This window comes from Streptopelia decaocto (genome assembly GCF_964273445.1).
Source record: "Streptopelia decaocto genome assembly, chromosome: 9".
NCBI lineage: Eukaryota > Metazoa > Chordata > Aves > Columbiformes > Columbidae > Streptopelia > Streptopelia decaocto.
Genome location: NC_138664.1, coordinates 18,110,474 through 18,132,921, shown reverse-complemented (window position 1 = coordinate 18,132,921; position 22,448 = coordinate 18,110,474). Strand labels below are relative to the sequence as shown.

The 22,448-nt window shown below is 38.1% G+C and overlaps 1 protein-coding gene across 9 annotated transcripts in view; it reads left to right on the top strand.

Annotated features, from left to right (window-relative positions):
* The window catches only part of HMG20A (high mobility group 20A), a 167,347-nt gene that overhangs the window by 10,981 nt on the left and 133,918 nt on the right, over nucleotides 1-22,448 (top strand). For 7 of the 9 annotated variants that reach the window (XR_014184893.1, XR_014184894.1, XM_082061392.1 and 4 more), the window contains exons 3-10: nucleotides 8,059-8,154; nucleotides 10,253-10,400; nucleotides 11,766-11,981; nucleotides 14,912-15,044; nucleotides 15,391-15,422; nucleotides 19,065-19,140; nucleotides 20,016-20,231; nucleotides 20,888-21,031. Coding sequence is in view for 7 of the 9 variants with exons in the window: in XM_082061392.1 (XP_081917518.1) it covers nucleotides 8,066-8,154; nucleotides 10,253-10,400; nucleotides 11,766-11,981; nucleotides 14,912-15,044; nucleotides 15,391-15,422; nucleotides 19,065-19,140; nucleotides 20,016-20,231; nucleotides 20,888-21,024 (1,047 nt within the window). In the remaining 2 variants the exon portion in view is untranslated. The remainder of the gene's footprint in view (nucleotides 1-8,058; nucleotides 8,155-10,252; nucleotides 10,401-11,765; nucleotides 11,982-14,911; nucleotides 15,045-15,390; nucleotides 15,423-19,064; nucleotides 19,141-20,015; nucleotides 20,232-20,887; nucleotides 21,032-22,448) is intronic. The other 2 variants (XM_082061393.1, XM_082061394.1) reach the window with 1 other exon arrangement.

Here is a 22,448-nt window from a genome sequence, read left to right as displayed (position 1 = left end):
AAACTGTTTCTGGAATTCGGTTGTATTCTTTGCTCTTAGAGATTTCCTTTATGACCTTTTTTAAACCAGCTATGCCTCTTTACCCATATATAGGGGTGTTGGGATAACATTTATGCTTTAGCTCAAAGGAACCGTATTTACTTAACAAATATATATAGAAATGAAATAATCAAAAGGAAATGTAAAAGCAGTATAAATCTTTGCCCTTTGCTAAATACAGTAAATACTTAAACCTGAATGCCAAGTATCTTTCAGAACATTTATAACTAAAGATGAATTAGGAATCCTTTCAAATGTGTTTGAGATTTTGTGTGTTACATGCGAGACCTCCATCCTTGTGTCTGTTTAGTCTTCAGCTTATTTGAAAAGACTTATATTTCTCTTTTAGGACTAAATTAATTGTGTATATAGATCAACTCTGTTTTGCAGAGCTTGTGCATGGTTCCCATCTGAGGAGCAGCTGTGGAAGAGGGAAGTTGGAAGAACAGATTGTTATAGATCTTAGCTGTACTTTTCCCAGGTTCTTGTTTGTTGTTTGTCTCCAAGCTCTAGGCAGTCATGCCCTGCTCTTGGTCACTATTTCCCCCGGTTTCTTTTGACTTCTTGTCTATGATATGATAGGGACAAAGAAGATATTGCAGCATCAGTAAGACAGTAGGAAGAATTTAGCCACTGTACGCACAGCAAGTAGTTTGGGCTTCTGGAAGTGGTTCAGGGATCAGATGGAATATTGCAAGTTTACCTGTTGTTTTGAGCACTCAGCCTAGGGCATATAAGCATGCTGCTGGCATAGCTTCTTTCTTTTCCGTCCTGTTTTGTCTGCAAAGATAAGTATTTTCATTATGTATGCCACAGGTGTTCCAGAGATGTGCTGTCTGCCTGCCTCTTCCCATAGCTCATACACATCTCTGGATGTCTGATCTGTTGTTCAAAACTGGAGAGCAGTCAGACTACTCCAGTAGGCTTATGCCACTGTTGACTTCCGTTCATGATGCTCAATAGCAGAATTTCCTGTTGCCTTTTGAGGATGAAGATAAGTAAAGCTTTGTTCTAACTTGTCTACAAGTTAGTTCTGTTATGCAGCCATGGAAGTATCTGTGTTCTTGAATGATTTAAAAATTTATGTTTTTTCCATTTTGGTGCTGGGAGGGGAATCCTGGTATATGTTCCTAGTAAGAGCATATAGTTACAGTCCTTTCCAGTTTCCCTAAAATTTTTTATTCATGTTTTGGGTGTAGTATTTCCCTATAGTATTTACCTTTACACATTTCACCTGTGGCCTCAGACAATTTTAAAATCTTGTTAGTCCTGGTCTAAGGAGCTATCTGCTGCTCCAGGAGAGACTGTCATTACTGTTTCCTTTTCAGGCATCCAGACGAGGTTTTGTAAGCAGCGCCCACTGATATCTTGATACTATGTGAACCTTGTGGCTGTTCTTTTGTATTTGTTTTTCCTTCGATCTGTTTCTGAAGTCTATACAGTTTTTATCCTGTGATGCCCATGATACAGTGTGTGTGAAACAATCCCAAATTAATGCCTGTTAGAAGAGCCATGGTTGAAAATCGATTTTGGTGCACTTCATGCAATATACATTGAAACTTTCATTTCTGATACATATTTATCTATTACTAGATAGCTTTTAGAACAGATTAAAAACAAACAGTCCAATCTAGATCTTTGCTGTTCTTGCTGTTAGAAAGAATTTGCTATTATCAGTTCTGTTTATCTTTTAAATGGAAAGAAATAGCAGATTAGAGTGAATGCTATATGCCTGTTATTATTATATGCATAACTAAGGCTATCTAAAAACTGATTTATTCTAAATGACAGGTTTTTTGTTTGCTCAAACTCATTTTTAATGTTGGAATAGTACAAGGCAAGAGCTAGAAAATGAGACCAAAAATGTATGGAAGCTGCTATGTCTTATTTTTTTTCTAAAGATAAATATTATCTGAAAACAGGCAGAATTAGTTGCCTGTTTTGTGTGAGAATCACTGACTCTCCCCACACTGCATTTCCTCTGACCTTTGTCCCTGTGCCCCTATCAATGTGTTTAAAAAATCCAGCTCCATGCTGTCATTGTGGCTCTTGAGGTTGGAGTAGATAGATGCCTTTGTGTTGGGTCATGAAGCCTGTGGTGAGTCTTTTTTTTTTTTTTTTTACGTATATATTCAATCCCCTTTTCAGTATATTCTCACATCAAAAGTATTCAACCCAATATTCTGTAAAATGGTCAGCAATGACTTGTTTTGGTGGGTATGTGTATGAAAAATTCCAATTTGTATTCCACTGTGGCAGCAGCCAGAGTTTCCTCGCCCAGAATTTAAGAGGAGTCTATGGTGTACTTCCCTGCCAACTTCTGTGATGAGTAAAGCTTTGAAAGAGAGCAAGAGTGCTAAAATACCTTTAAAACAACGTTTTAATCTCAGCCGGTGTGTCCACTCCTCAATTATTTTGTTTTCAAATATGTAACTTTTCATTTCACTGGCCAATCACAATCAGGATTCCTTGACATTCAGTTATCTCTAGTTCAGAATACTTGTTTGGTATTTCAAATCAAAGTAGTTTCTTGTTTCACTTGTGTGATGCTGGTAAATGTTAGAACTGGGCAAACACCATGAAAAGCTTCAGTTCATTTACATTTTTTAATAAACTGCTTTGCTCATGGCACTTTCATGTTTGCATTTCACAAACAATAAAGTAATTTGGTCTTACTGACACAAATGATCAGAGGAACTGAACTTTAATTTTGAAGGAAAGTAACCATTTACTTACTGATGGGGAAGCTAAGAGGATCTGGTAAAGTCTTGGGTGATTTCTAATCCCTGTGCTTTCAGGGAAGCGTCTGTGCTCCAGGCACAATTTGTGTCCATTACATAGTCAGTGGTTGTGGGGTTTTTACGGAGTATCCCTTTTGCCTTGTTAGTGTAAAAGTAGATATTGGAAAACTTTGTCCTGTGAAATATGAGGTCTCCATATCTTGGAGGAATTTTCAAGTGATGGAGCAGGTGAACAGGTAGACTAAATTGCCTATAGGAACTGGAAATTCAGAGGAGGTTTTATGGACAAATTGCAAAAACCAGTGGTGTCCCTGGTAGTCAAATACTTGACTTACCTTAGGATAATTAAAACAAAAAATTATCAAGATTTATTTTAATACTTTTTTTATGATTGAATGGTTTGTTTTCTCACGTGAGATCTATAACACAAAGATTAAATTAATTCTTCAGAGTTGTATATGTTAGTGTTATTATTTTCAAAGGCAACTGATATTATCGTTAAGAAAATTAATTAAGCATAAAATGAACTATTCTAATCCGTAGATGCTTAATACCTGCAAATGAAGGGCTGGATAACGAAGCCTTCCCTCTGGGTGCCTGTACCACAGTTACTGATTTTAGCTGTCTGGGGTGGATAGCACAACTAAATGTACAGTCATCTCAGTGTGGGGGTTTGTTTCCCTTGAGTGATTTTTAAAAAGCTTGTTTATTGCTGATGCAAAATTTATTCCATGTATTTGAAAGGAGAGGGAAGTCATTGTGGGGCTGTACTTGCTTTTGTCCGTGGAGTTGAGTATATACCTTTTCTGTGTGAATAAGGGCTTAAATTCCAGGAAACAGGAGGATTTTATATGTATGAGATGTCTTGTGTGTGCCCCATCCTAATGCATTTATATCAATAAGAGTAGAATATAGAATTGAGCACTTGTATTTTTTAAAAAATACATTTTGCAGATGTTTGGCAGCTGTTGCTAAGGTTTGAGTATTAATAGCTTTGTTAGTGTCTGCCACAAATATCAAAATAAGCTAAACATAAAACTAAGCTTTACATCTTTCCCTTCTTTCCTTAAGCTGCTTGGAAATGCAGTGGAACTCTGGAATTTTTTGCCTTCAAGTCTTTATTTTGGTCTCCAGTGTTTCTTTGTTTGTGCTGGCAAGAAGTAAACATAAAAGCAGTTGGCTGTTCTCTGGTATATACTTTTGGGTCTGACAGAAGAACTTGCATCCCATTAGGTTTGACTTGCAATTTTCCTGAAGTCACAAAGACCTTTTGTCTGATGAGTTGCCTGTAGGGAAAGTCAAATTTGATTTTTGCAGTCAAGGATGTTGGATAATATGCTTCTGCTCCAGTTTGATGGAAGAAAATGCTGCTGTCAGGAGAGAATCTGAACTTCCTCTGACAGCTCCAAAAGGATTGTGGTTTTAATTGGAGGTGTACTTGCTTCAGTTTCTTTTGGGTATTCTGGCTGCATGTGGACAGACAGGAAGTGATGATCCAAGGGTTTTTTCTCCCAATAAATCATCTGAGTTTAAAATATTTACATTATGAAGTACTCGGATTCCGATGCTTAGATAATGAATACTGTGATTCTCCTCTGACATAGCAGAAGGTTACTTTTTTTTAAGCTGTTATGCTCTGGATGGTAAGGTTTGGAGGTATTTATTCTGGCAAAGAAGCATGAGAGACTTCAGGAATAAAAAGTATGGGAGAAAAATCCTCGACTCAGCAGTAACATTTCTAAAACTAGAGCTGGCAGTGAGGCAACTGAACTCCTGCAGTGTTTTATAATCACAATGGAAGTTGGATTTTTGGATGCCGACTTCATATTTACATATGCATAAGTGTAATAATATATATTTATAATCTTACCTTTTAATTGGATGACTAAATAGTTTAGTAATTCTTGATTTTATTTTATTTTTTTTCTTAAGAACCTATGATATGCTACAGTTATTTTTAATTACCCAAGTAATACTGTCAGACCGTTTTGGTACACCGTAGTATTAAGTATGATCTCTCATTGCATACGATGAAGCTAGAAAATTTAAACTGAAAGTTACGGAATACTGTTGTAGATTTTCTGGATCGTGAAGCCTTTGTTTTCTCTGAAAGATGGGGGAAAGGAGGGAAACAAAGATAAATTAAGCCAGATTTTTGATGGCTTAAGATAATGCAGAATCTTCTCTAGGCTCATAAAAAGGTTTAACTAATGTTAGTGTAGGTGACTAACTGCTCTTTGGAAGTCTTTTCAATGTTTAAACATTGAGAGCATGGTATGGTAGAAAACTTCTTCATTGGTATTTTTCTTGGAGTTCTGTACACATAATGCTGCTTTGTTCTCTGGAGCTTGAGCTTGCGCTCTTCCTCCTTGATCCTTGTACTTTTTTCACTTTTGTTTTTTAGCCTTTTTAAATACTGTTTGGTTTTGCACCCCAAACCAGATATCCAAAAACTCCTCCAGCCTCTGTAGGTCAGGTTGTTACTGCTGTTCTGCAGTTGGCTACTGTTATGCTGGATGTAGGAAATACAAGGAAAAAAAACAAAAACCACCAACCAACCTAAATCTCATGTTTCTATAGTGCATGCACTTGGAAGTAAAGTCAGTGCATGGGAGAGCCTGGAGTGTTTGGACCTGAGATAAATTCAGAAAAATGTATTGCTGACTGTATAGGCTTATCCATAGTAGAGTGGGAGGTATTTGTGTGCTGCTGGCATTCTGAGAACAGTGTTTCTGGTTGAGCAGTATTGTGCTTAAAATGGAAGCAGAATCTCTATGGAAACTCCAAGTGGTGGAAAGACTGAGCATTACAGTTTGGTTTGGCTGTAGTCTTTGCTCCACCCTACAAAATTTGTAAAGGGAGTGTAATTGAGTACATGCCGGATCTATCCCAAAATAAATCACGTTTTTTCAAGCACTTTATCAAATGCTGCTGTTAAGAAATTAATCAGTCTTTCTGTATTCTTTAGTTGGTTGGTTTGTTGAGCCAATAAAACTAGTAGTGTAACAACAGTACAGGGAACTCAGAGCAGCAGCTCTAGTTTGAATTACTTCTATTTGGAGGTGGTGCTCACTTGCATTGAATTGTAGTGCTTATAAAGGTTTAGAGTTTAACATCAGTTTCAGTTTCGTTTTTGCATTTGGGGTATGTACTAGCCATTGAAGAAGTGTGCATTGTTTCCTGTGCCTTGAATTTAGTCAAGTGTGTCCCATTAGGTGCTTTAGCCAGAGTTTAAATTGACAAAGCTGCACAAATATTCAGAACAAATCTAGATGAAAGTTGCCAACTGTCCTTTTGAAGTCCTGTGAATTCTGTAAAGGCTCAAGTTTGAGAAGTACCAGTTCCCTTCCTTCCTCATTACTGTTCTTTCCATTGGGCTTTTGTTTTGCCCATTTTGTTACATTCTTGAAATGAACACGTAGCTCTGCATTGGGGTTGAAACTAGTGGCTAATGGCTTTGGAGCAAAGGCATGGGACAGTTTTAAAAGAAAAATGTGACTGAAAGACTGAGTAAGTTCCTGTCTGTTCTCTGAGCTTTTGGGGAATAGTCTTGTTTTCTTGCTTGCTGGAATAGATAGAAGCCATTGTAAAATCACTGATGTTAAATATTCTTAAGGATGTGGCTGAGTATCAATTGAAAGAGTTAGTATCTTTATCATATGGGTTAAATTAAAAACAAGAAAATGCAGTGTGTGTTCTATCAGCTTCCTGTGTTTGTGTGCTGTTTATGTTAAGGTTCATGTCCAGCTGCCTCCCCACAGTCTGAAAGCAACCTTAGACTGTGCTGCTGATGACTAACTAGGTCCAGATGTCCAGGCAAATCGGGGACCTGGTGAGAAGGTCACAGTGGGCGTGAGGGACAGAAGTGTTTGGAAATGATAGGTTCACATGTAGAGGATATATATTTTAAGGTGTGTATTAGAGTGATAGGTGCCAATAGATTGACAGGGTGAGGCTGAGAAGAAGTCCTTGACCCCTAGAAGGCTGCTGGGGGTGCATGGACAACAGGTAATGGGTTCCAACTGGAACACAAAAGGTTCCACTTAAATTTGAGAAGAAACTTCTTCTCAGTGAGGGTGACAGAACACTGGACCAGGCTGCCCAGGGAGGTTGTGGAGTCTCCTACTCTGGAGACATTCAAACCTGCCTGGACACCTTCCTGTATAACCTCATCTGGTTGTTCCTGCTCTGGCAGGGGGATTGGACTGGATGAGCTTTTGAGGTCCCTTCCAATCCCTAACATTCTGTGATTCTGTTTTAGTCTAATTGCTTAAGCTTCCTTTTTTGAAGATATTAGGACTTTTTCCTTAACTGACAAAACTTAAAGATTGTATAACATAAAGCAAATCTTCATTAGTCTCTTACTTGACAACTGCATGAAGCAATTTATGTTGTAGAATTAGTAGCTGTGCTTAAATAGCTTTCTGGGCTTCAGAGAGGAGCTCCTTCAAATAAGTTGAATTTTCAGATTTTCTTGTAATATATGAAGCCCCAGCTTTGTTGTGGATGCTTTTCTACATGTTAGGAAATATTTTGCTTCTTTCTTTAATAATTAAAATCCTATATAATCCACCACAGTATTTTGCCAGTTTTCCTAGAAGCATTGTATTATTTGAGTTTTCTTCCTTTTTATGTCAGAGGTACTATTATAGTTTTTGAGAGAAAGCGTAATGTACAGTTCTGGTTCAGAGAACTGCAGATGTTGCTTGGAAGGGACATCTGGAGGTCATCTTAGTCCAGCCTCCCACTCAAAGCAGGACTGTTGCCAATGCTTGTTTAGGTCAGTTACAGCTTTGTGTAACTGAGCATTTAAAATCTGCAAGCCAGAGTTCCTTCTTGAGGTAGAGGCCTCAAAGCTATACTCAGCTCATGGTAGAGCAGGAATTAGATTCCTTCATTCCTGGCTGAGTTTGTCTTACACATGAGCAAAGGGTATTTCTCTGCTGGAGTTCAACATCTATGCCACCTAGAAGCAGTGTGCTTAGCTTTAATAATTTTCTAGATAAGGAATCAGAATGATGAGTGTCTTAAGGATGTGGCATTGGCACAGGGCTCAGTTAAGAGGGAAACTCTGAATTGAAGCATCATTTATGATCTTTCTTCTCTGACCTTAAGTACAGCTGCCTATAGTTGTCTGGCCTCAGAACAGATCCCTTGACCAAAAAAAAAAAAAATACAATCTGTGGTATGTTGTGATGTTTAAACTAAAGTGCTCCTAAAGGGAAGCAATTAGATCATTAACTTACCTTTTTTCTCCTTTTTAATTTTTTTTTTTTAGCAGAGGTATGGAGAACTTGGTGGCTGGCTCCACCCTTCCTACACTTTTTGCAGATGAAGATGGATCTAAGGAAGGTGGTGAAATTACTGTAACTGGGTAAGCAACTACTTAGTTTTAACCTTCAGCTGATAGATACTATCTCTAGTCTTGCTAAGGAAATAGTTTCAGTGGGAGGAGGGCATTCGAAGTAATTTATAAAACAAAAAAATAAATCCAACAAAAATGAATGCTACAATGCTCCCTTGGCCTTGATAGAACATCACAGGACTATTTAGGAGATACCAGGACTCTTGTGAAATGATGGGAAACTTTCCTTTTACATCTCTTAACTTTTAAAGTTTTGCTTCCTTAGGATCTGTCTTTAAGATAAATCTAGATAGCATGATGTGAGCAGAGAGGGAGGGCATATCTATTGGCTACGGTGGTCCCTACTAAATAAATTATTTCTATTAAAGATATACCATTCATCACTGATCTCTGAAAATCACTGAGAAAATTACGTCTGGTGTTTGTCAGACTCTCTGCTTTTACAGACGGAAACAGTGGCCTCTTTTAAAATCTCACTGACAAAAGAAGCTGTCTTTTAGGAATATGCAGGATTCTTCCTGTGTTTTGATACTTGAAGTTTCTTTTCTGTTTTGTAAAGCCCCAAGCAATAAAATTCAGAATTTGCAGGTAAAGCCCTGTAGAAAGGAATACGGACACACTTGCTTCAAGTAGGTCTGAATTTACATATCTGGGACTTGAAACCTGCTGGTGCCAAATGAGGTACATGTTCAAATTAGGTTTGTGTTTAAGAGGTATTAATGCGTTGAATGATCTTTTGTCAGCTTTTGCTGCAGATGGCTATGTTACATGGAAGTTTTCTCTCTATGTGTAGTTTAGAAAGCTTTTCTGCTGAGGGTAATGGATAGGAAAGCTGAAATGTTCTTCAAACTGCAACAGTGATTCTAAGAAACTGTGTTGTTCCATTTTCTTTTTGATATACACCAAATATGATTAACTTACAGGAGTGTGTATACTTTGTTTCATTTCTCCATCTCTAATTGTTAGTAATATGAACTCAATCTGATATCTGAAAGTCAGGCATGGATCTCTACAGCCCTTGTATCTTTACCAGTAATTATGCCACAATTGCTAATTATAGTGAGTAATGAAAATATGCTCTTCTCTTTACTTAAAGTCACATTTTCCTATAGGCATTCAGCTAACAATTTTATTAATATATCTCAGTTTTCTATAGCTGTATTCTACATTAACAGGAACAATTATTTTGAATATTTAAAATTTGGCATGCATGTAAGCAGCTGTAGATCTGAGTAAATGAACAAAGTAGACTTGAAGCATACACTGCTGTTATAGTAATTTTCATGAATGTAACTGGGCCAGGCCAAGGAATCTGTAGCCTGGCTCAAGAAGGGATTAGAATCTGAGAGGAGTCCCAAAATCTTTTATTAATTTGACCACCGAGTGCAGTGGTGAGAATGACAATGGGATTGTTGCTCCAAAATGGGTGCTCATTTCTGTCTGCCTGCCTTCAGAAATATTTCTGCATGCTTGCTTGGTTTTTTTCTTGCCTCCAGACAGCTTGCCCTTTCTTGGAGTAAGGCTGATGGATAAAGCTCTTACAGCAAAATTAAATAGTGGCTGTTCAGGAGCCTGTTGGGAGCTAGTCATGTTTGTGCTTAAAATGCCCACGTGTATCAACAGGAGATTATGTTGAATGAAGTTCAGTCGCAAATCATATACAACCACAAACCTGTAAGTGTATTTGTGGATAAATATATTAAATGCATCCAGAAAGGTGTATATTGGTCAAAGATGAAACCATTCATTTCAGATTCCTTATGGTATTTTTAGGTAAGCGTAGATTCATGCTTTCTGATTTCTGATCCAAACGTTTACTTGCTTGGCAGTTGTTTGTATAATCAAAAGCTTCAGTAAAAATGAAGCAAAATGACACTTTAAAAGTCAAACTGTCTTTGAAAATCCATAGTAACTATGGTAGTTATAGCAGTTACTGGGATGAAACATCCAGTTCTTCAAAAATGATGCTTTAAAATCTTTTTTGTTCCTTAGTAGTGTGAGAACCGAATATATTTACAACGTTTTTGCACATTTAGAAGATGAGTGGGGAAGTGATTTAGGAATATGATGGTTTAATTTTTTCTATGGCTCTTATGTGCTTTTTCAGATTAGCTCATTCTGAGAGTTCGTTCAGTGGCGGAACTTCACAGTCTGTGAATAACCCAGATTTGGTGGAGGATTTGTCACAGGTTCAGCAGCTGCAAAATGAGTCCTCTAATACTGCTGAAAACACTGAGCAGAAGCCTGAGGAGGAGGTGAGGTGAAATAATAGTGACTTTCTCAATGAAGCAAAACTGTGGAGTTTTGTCATTTTATTTTGCCTTGCCTGTTCAGATTCTTTTGGATAGAATCACAAATTTTCATGCATGTGCCATTTTCATCTTTTGATTCTCTCGAGTTTTCTCTGTGTTGTACAGCTGCACACAGATGGCCAAGGAAAGCTGGTGGTCACAATGTAGAGAGAACAGCTCTAGCTTAGCCAGCACGGTCCGCAGGCTGGTGCTGCAGTCAGTCTTTTTTGAAGACTGAATGTTCAACTGCCACAATGTATTTTTCTCTCTTGTGAGTCAGTGGGACTATTGTACTCCCCTGGGAGTAACTAATGTCTTTGAAAGCATTATGCTTAATACTTTAAACTGTGCCTTGTTTACCATCCCACACTGATTTTTCAGTGACTAAATCATGAAAGATCTGAAGTTTGATGTGAAAGTAGTTTTGGTTTTTTTGGTAGAGGCATTTGATATTCCTCCTTGTAGTCTGTCTTCAGTTGTGAGGTCCTTGTTTAAGGAAGGAGTAAAATTCCAGAAAGGAAACTAAAACATGATGGCAGGAACATGTTGATTTGAGGAGAGATTAGAAGTACTGAAACAGTTGTATTTGTATAGCATAAGGAAATAGTGTCATCCAGAGATTACTGTAGTAGTAGTATGAAGCCGAGAGGATACGAGTGGTAATTACGGCATTCCTGTGAACTCATAGTGTGCCACAGGTGTATCTTACAACGTTCCCTCCTTTAGAGTCTGTTCTTCTCTCTATTGGAGGTGATTACTGAGAAAGAAAGCCTATAGAACAGATTAGAATAGAAAAGCTTATACACTGTCCTTTCACCCACGTTTTGGGCAGAGAATGCACAAAGGTGAAAGATTTGGAAGGGGAAAAATAACTAGTTAACAATTGTTAACTAATGGAGAAAATCTCTTCAAACATGATATTCAGGCAAAAGACTGGAGGGGAAGGGTATGTTAGGGTGAGAATAACTTAAAACCAAAAAAACCTGAAAACCAAACACAAAAAAAAAAAATACTTGCCATTATATTAGCTAGGATGATAATTTAATGGGTTATCAGTCCTCATGGTTTTACAATTGGAAGTTGATGCAAATGTTATTTTCTTTTCCCTGGGGACTAGGAGGTGCTGCAAACAGCTTTTCACAATGAGGCTTGTTTGGCTTTGCTTAGAGGAAAGTCAGGATTGCTCCACAGTAAGATTCGAAACTTATATCTGTGGAGAGGTTGTACTGCAGCAACGTACTCCTGGTGAAAATGTATGAGTATTTATTCCTTCCAGGGGTGGTAACTCTTTTCCTTCAAGCTGAATTTTCTTCCATTTTCATTTTGCAGCAGCAAAGAACTAAACGAGGAGGCTGGGCCAAAGGGAGAAAGAGGAAGAAACCCCTTAGGGACACCAATGCCCCCAAATCCCCCCTCACAGGGTATGTGCGATTCATGAACGAGCGTAGGGAGCAGCTTCGAGCGAAGAGGCCTGAAGTCCCTTTCCCAGAGATCACCAGGATGCTGGGCAATGAATGGAGTAAACTGCCTCCTGAGGAGAAACGGGTATTGTTAAACTCCCTTTCCTTGTTGGATTATGATTACTGTTAAAAGAGAATATTGTTCTTTAGTGAGTAAATTAACATAGGCTTTTGATGAAAGTTGTGTTCAGGAATATATATTTCAAAATAAGGGACACGGGTCCTGCAGAGTTCAAATAACAAACCATGGTAGACCCATAGCATCTTATCCAGGTGTGACTAGAGGAGGACTGTGTCCTCTAGATGGGTACAAGAATATATTCAGAGCATGGGAGAATGCTCTAGTGAGACTTCCCATGGTTTATGCAATCCATCTGGATGTAACTCTGTGTGTAACTCAGATACAGCTGAAACCTACCAGTTTCCAAGACCAAAGCCTTGGAAAGATTTTGTACTTCTGTTTATTTTACAAACTCATTGATCTCTTTGCTTCAGGACACCAGATGTTTATATACAAGCAGAACCAAAAGGACAGGTTGCTGGAGGGAGGTGGTTAACCTGAATGAACTTTTAGACAGTGTTTTAAAGAATTGCTAGGCCTAGAAAGAAAATAGAGATCTGTATGATAAACAGGACAGTGAGAGTTACATATTCTAGTTTCTACACACATTACCTCAGGAAAAGTGTGGTGTTTTCTTTTTCCACCTTTCAGTCAGCGTGAGATATTTTCCAATTGGGACTACTGTGGCCTTCTGCACTGTCTAATACATGAATGAGGACCAAGGCAATGTTTGGTCTGGTTCTTTAACTCCTGCTGAAGTGGACCTTGATGTTGTTAATGAGTGTCTTGCCATCCACCATCCATCTTACCTTATTGCCTGTTGGAGATTACAGCAAAGCAGTAGTTAAATCACAGTGCAGCTTGATGCTATTGTGTGAGTTTATCAGGACAGCTAAGCTTTTGAAAATACTTTAAGGACAAAATAATACTAAAAAGTCTATGATGGCTGGATGAAAAATGGGGTGATGTGAAAAACAAGAGTTCCTTTTGTTGCTTTTTGCTAAGCTTGTAGAATACAAGTTGTACAGAGATATAAAAAGGTGCATAGGCATAGTGTTTTAACTGTAATGGAAAATGTGTGTCAAGGCAAAGCAGTTGATTTGGTAACACATCTGTAGTGAGAATGATGTTGCTGTTGTCTGGGAGAGGAGGAAAGAAATTTTTCTGCCCCTCTACCCCTTGCCCTTAACATATTCTTATAATGTCCGAGAAAGATTTTTTTGACCTAGGAAAAAGGACATGGAGTTCAAATCTCTCTTCTATGTGCTGCTTTTTCATTCTTCAGAGAATCTGTCCTTTTTTGAGTAAAGCTGTGAGTCTCTAACCTATAGCATGTCAGGGAAAGAAGGCTGCTGAGCACTTCCATCCCTTCAGTTTCTCCTGCCCTGTTTTATTAAGGCAGTGAAGGCCACTTCTTTGTCAGAATCCATCTCTCTAAAATGATGGCCCAAAATTCTTGTTGAAGCTGACTCAGCTTGGCTTTGGTTGGCTAACAACTACGAAGTCATTCTCCTGAAGCAAGCAGTGGAGTCACAGTATACTACTACTGCTCTGCAGGTTGGTGTCCCATAATCCAGCAATATTAGCAAATTAGCTGTCTGATGTCAAAGTTGAGGGGAAAGTCTCGCACTTCACCTGTTCCAGCCCTGTAGTCTTGCTACTTCCCTTTGTATAATATTTAGCAAGCTTAAGGACAGGTCAGCTGAGCTGGCTGGACTGACCAATAGTGAGTCTCCCCCAGAAAAAGACCGTTACTATAGTCATAAAGCAAACACCCTAATAATAATTCATTTTGCTATTCCCCTGTGTGGGGAAATATCTAATGAGATGTATAGGTCTGCAATAGAAAACCTAGAGCATCTTCTTACAAGTAGCACTGCAGAGCTCATTCCTACTGATCTGAAACACAGGGTAAGGAGGAAAAACTTGTGCTGTTTTTAGCTCAGCTACTGCAGCCTTTCAACAGCACATTGCTGGAGATGGGAAAGGAGAATTAATGTCCTAGGGAGGAATGCAATGTCCAAATCAATGCAAACCCAGCATCACCTAAGTTGTGCCCCAATCTGGAATGTTAAGTGTTCTCAGCAGGGTCAAAACAATGTTTCAGGTGCATGGAATTTATAAGTTATTATGTGTATTGTCACGCTAACTTAAAAGACCAGGTCACTAAGGTCCAGTCTGATTTATTACTTATTTCCATTTAATTTTCAACTCATCAAGGGAAAGAATTCGAAAGCCAACTTTTTTCTTGAAAGGATTACATTGAGTGTTGTGACTGCTCCTTAAACGGTTATCACTTCTGCTTAAGAATTCTCCAGTTAAACTCATTCTGTAATGCAGATGTATGAAATATCTTCAGGCTAGAAAAAAATTAATTCTTTTAACCTAAATGGAGATAGATTAAACTGATATAACCTTCTAGGCTCTTTTATCTTTATGTTACTTTTTTCCAATAGTCGTGTTTTGTTCACTTTTCAGATGGACAAAGTGTGTGATTGTAGAATGGTAGTGCTTTATTTGTCTGTGGGGCATGAAAGCAAGAGTGTATGGGAAATCCCGCTGTTACAGATCCAAACCTTAAAGCATGGTGTTCTTGTTTGGTGGCATTTAATCCCAGCCACAGAAGGGCAGTTCTTAAGTATTTGTTCTACGATGTGTAGGTAATATTCATCTGAGTAGCTCAGTAGCAGGTTCCTTCTACGTGTAATAAAAAAGAGTTAACAGAACAGTGATTGGAATAAAAAGAAAAAAAGTGAGCAAAGGGGGCCTCAGAAAACAGTTATTTTATCCAGAGATCTTAATGTCTCTGCATCTCTCAGATTCTCATTGTTTCTTCACTCCTTTCCTGTTTGCATAGGTGAAATGGATCAGCACTTCATCTGACAAGTTGTTTTTCTTCCCTTCCTCCTGAAGGGAAGGAAACTCCCTGAAACTCTTGGACTTTTTTGTTTCAGAGATACCTTGATGAAGCAGACAGAGATAAGGAGCGTTATATGCGGGAGCTGGAGCAGTATCAGAAGACTGAAGCCTACAAAGTCTTTAGCAGGAAAGCACAGGACAGGCAAAAAGGCAAATCACACAGACAAGGTATTGAATGGGACAAAAATATGTACCCTGCTAGTCACGTAGCCTGATACTCATTTAAAGGCTTGTTAAGAAGTGAATGTGTTCTTTCTATGGCATTTACATCAGCTGTGTGTAAAGTGATTAGATTTATGTGAATTTAACTGTATATAGATTGTATTGGAGGATGTGCATTAAAAGCATCAAAGTTACACACAGCTTCTTTGTGACTTATTAGGAAGGCTGCACAAGTTTTCTCTTTATAACTGTGGTGTAATTATGGTTGTGTAACTGCTCTAATTCTTTGGTTCTTGATTTCTCAAATCTTTTGTATTCTGGGGGAATATCTAGTTTGTGTTTTCTTTTTCAGATGGAGCAAGACAGCCAGCCCATGATCATGAGGTAAACCTCTTCATTCTACCCTTACATCAGTGAGTAGATTTTCAGATGATGAAAGTTTCTAGTGAAGTCAATAAAAACCAGTTTATGCCACTTGAAGGCCCTAATCAGAGGTTTAGAGTATGAATTCTTCTGTTGCGATTTTTGATCAAAAATTAGAAACAACAAGTATTCTCATGTTAACATTAGTATGATAAAAACTAATTTTAGTAGGTCTTTGGCAGATACAAGTGATCTAAGATAAAGTGTGAGTGTAGGGTACATTTAAAACACAGATCTGTTTTGTAATGTTAAATAAATGCGTGCAAGTCAGTATAATTGAGCCTCTGAGTATCTGGTGTGTTAGAGGGTCAACTTGTGAAATTTTTACTTTGAAATTTTTCAAAGCAGAGAATTTTATTTATTATTTGGTAAGTAAACATCTAGGTAAAACTCACAAATATCTCAAGATACAGATAAACGTTCCAAGTTAGCACTGTTAGGTTGCTGGTTTGAGGTACTGATTTTCTGCAGTAACATAAATGCTTGTGGCATCCTTGAGAAGAAAATGTGTAAAGTGACCAAATCTTTGGGAGATCTTTCTTAAACCTCAGCCCACTTTGAATATGGAAATGTTGGAAAAGGGTGATAATATCTGGACATAAGTTGCCTATGCTGTAGTTGAAGAGACATATCACAAATCTCGTGCATCCAGGTGGCTGTAGTATCTCTTCCCTTGAAGTACTGAAACTTTCTCTCTGCAGTTGTATTACCTAAGGCCACAGAGCTGTCATAGTTACCAATAAGTTGCAAACAAAGCAATGAAAAATCTTGTTTATGCTTAGCCTCTTCACTTGTAAGCAGTAGGCCTTCATGAAATATCTGTTTTTCTTTGTGAGTTTTTTTGCCTTGGGAAAGCATTCAAGTTGCTTTTTAATGTGTTCATTACATAGTGACAAGGCTGTGAACTGCTGAGAGGCAGCTACTGGTCTTGTCTATGGAAAATATGTTTCACTTCCAGGAAAATGCTTTGGTAGCATGTTTTTGGTATGTCTTTTTATTAACTCTTGAAGGAAGGACTTGCAATAAGATCAATCTTCAGAAGTACGTGGTCCCCAGGATTTCTCATTCTATAGGTGCTGAATCTAAGTTTAGCTTTAATTGTACAAAACCAGATTACTGAAGGCTTCAAGTTCTAGTTTGTGGTGTTTACATAACCTTTAAATTATACAGCTGGCAAGCTACAAATTCAGAGTCTTACCGCTCATCCTTTGAACTCAAGCTATCATTACTGAAATCTCACATCATAAATGCAGTTAAAAAGGAGTCCTCCATACCCTGTGGGGCTTTAAATCTTCATCAGATAGTTAGTACATAGTTGAGCTAGCAACATGTTATGCAGGCATTCTCTTCTGAAAGCCTGTGCCTTTGTCTGCTAAGCATTTTTCACCTTTATATTATAAAATTCCACATGCTTATCACCTGATGTGCTTTCACATCTTTTCTGCAAGGGAGTCAAGTGCTGTAATCCTGCACAGGCAAGGAACAAGCAGAAAAGATTGATTGCTTTTAGAAGTATGTACTAGAGTTGTTACTGGAAACAAGACTAAAGCTTTTAGTTTTCTTGCTGCTTTCTCTTAGCCACCTGACTATTATTATTGTGTTTATGATTAATAGGTATGATCTGATTAAATTATTCCTTGAGAGAATATAAGAACAGAAGGTCAAGGAAACCTTTCCTTCTCCCCTCACTTCACTTAGATGTTTGTTATTTAGTTTCTGTGAATCAATGTAGACCTAATTTGAAGTATTGTATATAGAGGTGACTTCCAAAAAGTTTTGCAATGAACAGTTCAAATACTAATTATAATAAAAAATAACAAAGGGATTAGGCTTGGGAAGGAGAAATGATGTTATCAGGAATCCTAGCAACACTCTACTTGCGTCTTGCAGAGCTGGGAAGGTTTGTTCCCCTCTCTCTAGTCCTGCCTATTTCTAGTGCATCCCCAGTTGATCCAGACCAAGTGAGCTTTGGGCTCTTGCTCAGCAAATACAGAACTTTCCAGCTTTAATTCTACTAAACAATAAAACTCAGCTTATCTTTTACTTTAAAAACAATCAATTGACAGTCTCCTCAGATAAAGACAGATCATCTGAATTTCCATCTAGTCTTGTCTATCCTGGTTGACTGCCAAATGGCATTCAGCTCACCCCATCTAGCTCCCTTATGTGGCAGACACCAATTTGATACTCTGAGCTCAGGTGCCAGAATTTCCTTATCAGCTCTTAAACATTTAGGTTTTCTGCTGGGCACCAAATCACATTTGACACTACATAGTTTTGGAGCATGAATTTATGGTACATTATCAACTGCGGTATTTGAGAGGTTTGAAAAGCTTTTGTTCTCTGCAGAGATTATCTCATGTTTAATGTTGTTTCTATATTAAGTAACAGGTTGATTGTAGTTGCTGCAGTTGATCAAACCAAATTTGCATTGACTTTGTCGGTAGCAATGCGGGCTTTAAAGCAAGCATTAATTACCATTGATTTTGACTTGCAGAAATGGTGACTGAAATGTACTATAGTAGGTTTTCTTTCCTTGAGTCAAATTAGGTTTTTCAGGTTTTTGACTAAGTTATAGAGCATCTCCTGCTTTTTTTTTTTTTTTTTTAAAGAAAGCCTGTTATAATCACAAACGATAGATGGACTTTGTATCTTCTGCATCCAAAATGCTCCCAGATTTTAATAGCCTCAAGTTCACGTAGTTAAATTCACCAGCTTTATCAGAAATTAGGTGAAGAGATCTGTAAGTTGACAGGAGACCCTTGACTACAGCCTTTAAGATGTCCACCTTCTTTTGTGTCTTCAAGTGAAAACATTTTGCAGTTTTTGCTTTTGCAGAATGCAGGAGAAAACAGTCCAGTTGCTTGAAACTCTCCTCACATTAATGCATACCTGCCATAGCGTGGGTGAACAGCTGCTTTCTAATGGCAAAATATGCCTATGCGTATTCACCTTTATCCTTCCAAGATACTACATATTCTGTAAGCAGGTTTCCTCATAGATTCTTACAAATCATGTTTATATACTTTTCAATAGTGGCAGCATCCATCTAAATGTTTCAAAGAAAACATCTCTTCCAGTTTGGAACAGACATGTAGATTGGTACTGTGGGGAAAAAGTTGCTTATTTTTCTCTTTTCTTTTTTGCTTTGGTAGTGAAAGACAAAGAACCATGAAACATACTGTGCATTTTGCTGACTTTATCCCCTGTTGGCTGATATTCCTGTATAGCCTATTTCAAAATGTGTCAGTTGGTTGATGATGGATTGTTTTCCAATGGAGAGTAAAAAGGAATTCAGATAGTTTTAAAACTGAACGATTATATTGTGTAATGTCATTGGGAGAAAGGGTGTATTTTAATTTATTGTATGATATTTCTTGATAATGCTATTTGGCCTTTATTAAATCTGTATCTTAAAATGTGGAGACCTACCCTTTGGTCTTTCTTGGTGGGAGCTGAAAGTATCTTCCATCCATCCAGCTCTTTATCTGCCTCAGTTTTTGATCTTCCTTTTCTTTCTGTTTTCTTGATCAAAGTAGTTTCATGAAGTCCTGAAAATGAACAGTATTTAGCTATAATACATTTTACTCTTTTCTTTTGTAGAAGGAAGCAGATACAAAGGAGAGATCTGTTTTTGATATTCCAATCTTCACAGAAGAGTTCCTGAATCATAGTAAAGGTAAGTTAAACTTTTGCAGGGCTCCCTCTTTGCTTTCCAAAGGTTTTGCCAGGTGCTGTCCAGCTGAAGAGCCCTTGCACTTGTCCATCTCAGCTCAAGTAATGGCTTGAGTAGAGTTGGTCAGTGCTCTGACGTTACTTCTGTACAACCACAATGGCTGCAAAAGCAGTTTTTCCTGACTTTGTTTTCCACAACTGTCCTTTATGGAGAACGTTTTTGATTTTAAAGTTCCACATGCTATTACTCCAGGCATTCTAAGCTGGATCCTGCTGTTCTTCAGGATTAACAAATATCTAAGATATAGCATGATGATGATTCAGGCTAGTTAGCAATATTTTATTTTTTTTTCCTCTGGGTGTGTGGAAGATTCCACTGATGTATCTTCTGTTACTCTGTTTGGTTTTTGTAGCTGCATCTCCCAAGAGTTTAGGATTTTTTTGCCAGATGTCCCAGAGACTTTCTTGACTGAACAGACTTTAGATTCAGATACTTTTCCTGATGATCAATAGAAATGTATTTTTGTAACTGGTATCTTTTCTGCAGGTCTCTTGCCACCCCTGCTGTGCTGTGTCGTACTTGAATGCATTCGGAATCAGTCTTGCAGTCTTCCTTCCTAATCAATTCCCCTATTCACTTCCATTCTGATACTTTGAATGTCTTCTAATTTGTCTATCTCTCTAGAAATTAAGTCTATTTAAGTACTACTGTAGGCACTATTAGCACTCCATTATATGATACTTTTAAATCTATAAACCAGAACTGCACCATTTGTAATCATCAGCTGAGCACTCTAGAACATTCTGCTTCATTACCTATCAATCATAGTTCTGTTTTCTATAATGTTTTACTACATGGGAATGGCTTGATATTCACAGCACGTGAAGCTGAGCTGCGGCAGCTGCGTAAATCCAACATGGAGTTCGAAGAGAGAAATGCTGCTCTGCAGAAACACGTTGAGAGTATGCGTACAGCAGTGGAGAAATTGGAGGTAGATGTGATACAGGAGCGTAGCCGCAACACAGTGCTGCAACAGCATCTAGAGACCTTGCGCCAAGCCCTCACAACCAGCTTTGCTGGAGTCCCACTACCAGGTAAGACTTTTTTTTTTGCTTGTGACTGCCTGACACGTTAAATTTAACTTGTGATGTTTGTACAATGAATGTACAGCATGTGGCCTGCTGTTGTAGTTCTATGATCTTGGCTGTTTCTGAGCTTCTGTTGTGTTAGGTATTGAAATCTTAAAATGAGTGCAGGGGAAGGTTCAGTGTCAGTGCTTTATTTCAACATGTCTTTTTTCTTATTACTCTTACTCTTCTTTTCCTAATAAAGTGAGACACATATTCAGTCCTTGCTCTCCTTCATTTGTTTTGTGAAAATGTTACTAAATAGAAAAGACAGGACCTGCAAGTTCCTTGATTAAAAGGAAGGTTGCATCTGTATTGTCAGATGCCAGGGAATCCGCTTAGATACTATAAATGCCCATCTGAATAACTTTGTTATAATCAACTGTGAGACCCAAATCAAAGAAAACCATGCTTCATTAGTCCTGATATCCTTGGAACTACTCACTTTGTGGAGTTAGGAGGACATTGTTGTACAGAATCTGTCACAAGAGGCGGCGCATGCCAAAATCGCCTCCTATAGCAGCTACATGTTGGCACAAGTTGCCCTTCGCATAGTCTTAACTTTTTGGAATAGCTGTGGTCGTCTAAATATTATGTGGTTCATTTTACTATGTTAACTATAGGTAGCGGCGAAACACCCACGATGGAAACTATTGATTCTTACATGAATAGACTGCACAGTATTATTATGGCGAACCCACAGGAGAACGAGAACCTTATAGCCACAGTCAGAGATGTGGTAAACAGACTTGAACGCTAGTGACGGGGTAAGTGCTTGCTCCTGGCCTGCTTCTGTTTGGCATCTACTCTGTACCTCTGGCACTTGTTCTGACACTGATTCTTGTGCTGATCACCGTATTGTACAATCAAAAGAGTTTTCTTCCTCGAAGCCACAGGAGCATGTTGACTTGATGAAAGTCAAATGGATTTAAAAACATCCAGCAGCATTAAAGGGTTCTGAAATTCCCCTTAGTTCCAAGATCTTTTGTATAAAGACATAAATAGCTGTTTGTCCTGTTATTAATTGTATTTGTGCAAGGTAAGAATACTGACAGAATGGTGTAAAAACAAAACAAAAAACAACTATTATTTGCCTTTTAGTTACAGGGTGCCTAATTTATAATAAGGTTCCTAAAGTGAAGTAAATATGAAAAGTTCTGTATTAATGATGGTGTCTGATGATCACAGAAGTTTATTTGTCTCAAGAGGTTACAAGTGAACTCATCTCTGTTATAAACTGAAAATAGCCTACAACTACCTGCTCTGTAGCACCTGTAGTCAAGCTCTTCTGGTTATGAAGGTTTACATGCAAGTGAAGCCCTGGTGTGTAGTTCAGGCTTTATGTAGCATTTGCTGAGGCTTTAATGATCATGTGGCTTATGCACCGATTATTACTGAGTTCATAGTTCTCTATTTTTGCTTCTGTTTAACAGCTTAGAAAACTGTAATAAGGAACCAGGTAAAAAACAAAACAAACCAACAAAGAAATACCAGTCTTTCTGCATTACTGTGCTGCTTTGCATTTCCCACACCACTTATTCCCCTGCTTCCCCCATGATGCGCAGCACCAGACAGCCATTAGGAGTTTGCCTACTTCTGTTTTAATTATGTACGTACCTGGATTCTTTAGGCATTTATTATGTAGAGACCTACTGTACATGTCTTGAATAATGTTTAGAAATGCAAATAAAGCTGCGTTGTGCCATCTGCAAATAACCAGACAGGGCTTTTCATCCTTTCTGATCCTGACCTTTTGTGATACTGTGTAGAACAGTTAATTACACGTTCCCCATTATAGTGTGGCTTAAGCTAAAAGATCATTGTCCTTCCAGAGGGTAGCCAGATGGAACGGACTATAGTTCTAAGAGATGACGGAGCTCCCAGCAGAATAAAGAAGTGCCTTTACTGCTGCTATTTATGAAGGGAACAGCTTGTTGATCCAGGTCTGGGATTTTTCAGTAGCTCATCAACCTCCTCATTTTCATATACTGTTTTCAATTAGCACTCTTAAGCTTGGAAAGAGAATCAGGGGATGGGGAGGTTTTACAGAATGTGTGAGAGGAAAAGCAGCTTCTCGTCAATCAGTTATTAGAAGGGCATGCCAGGCCCTGAAACAGATATCTGTCCTGTAAGCACCTTGCCAGAAAAATCATCTCAAAGCTACTAAAATCTAGACTTTGGTTC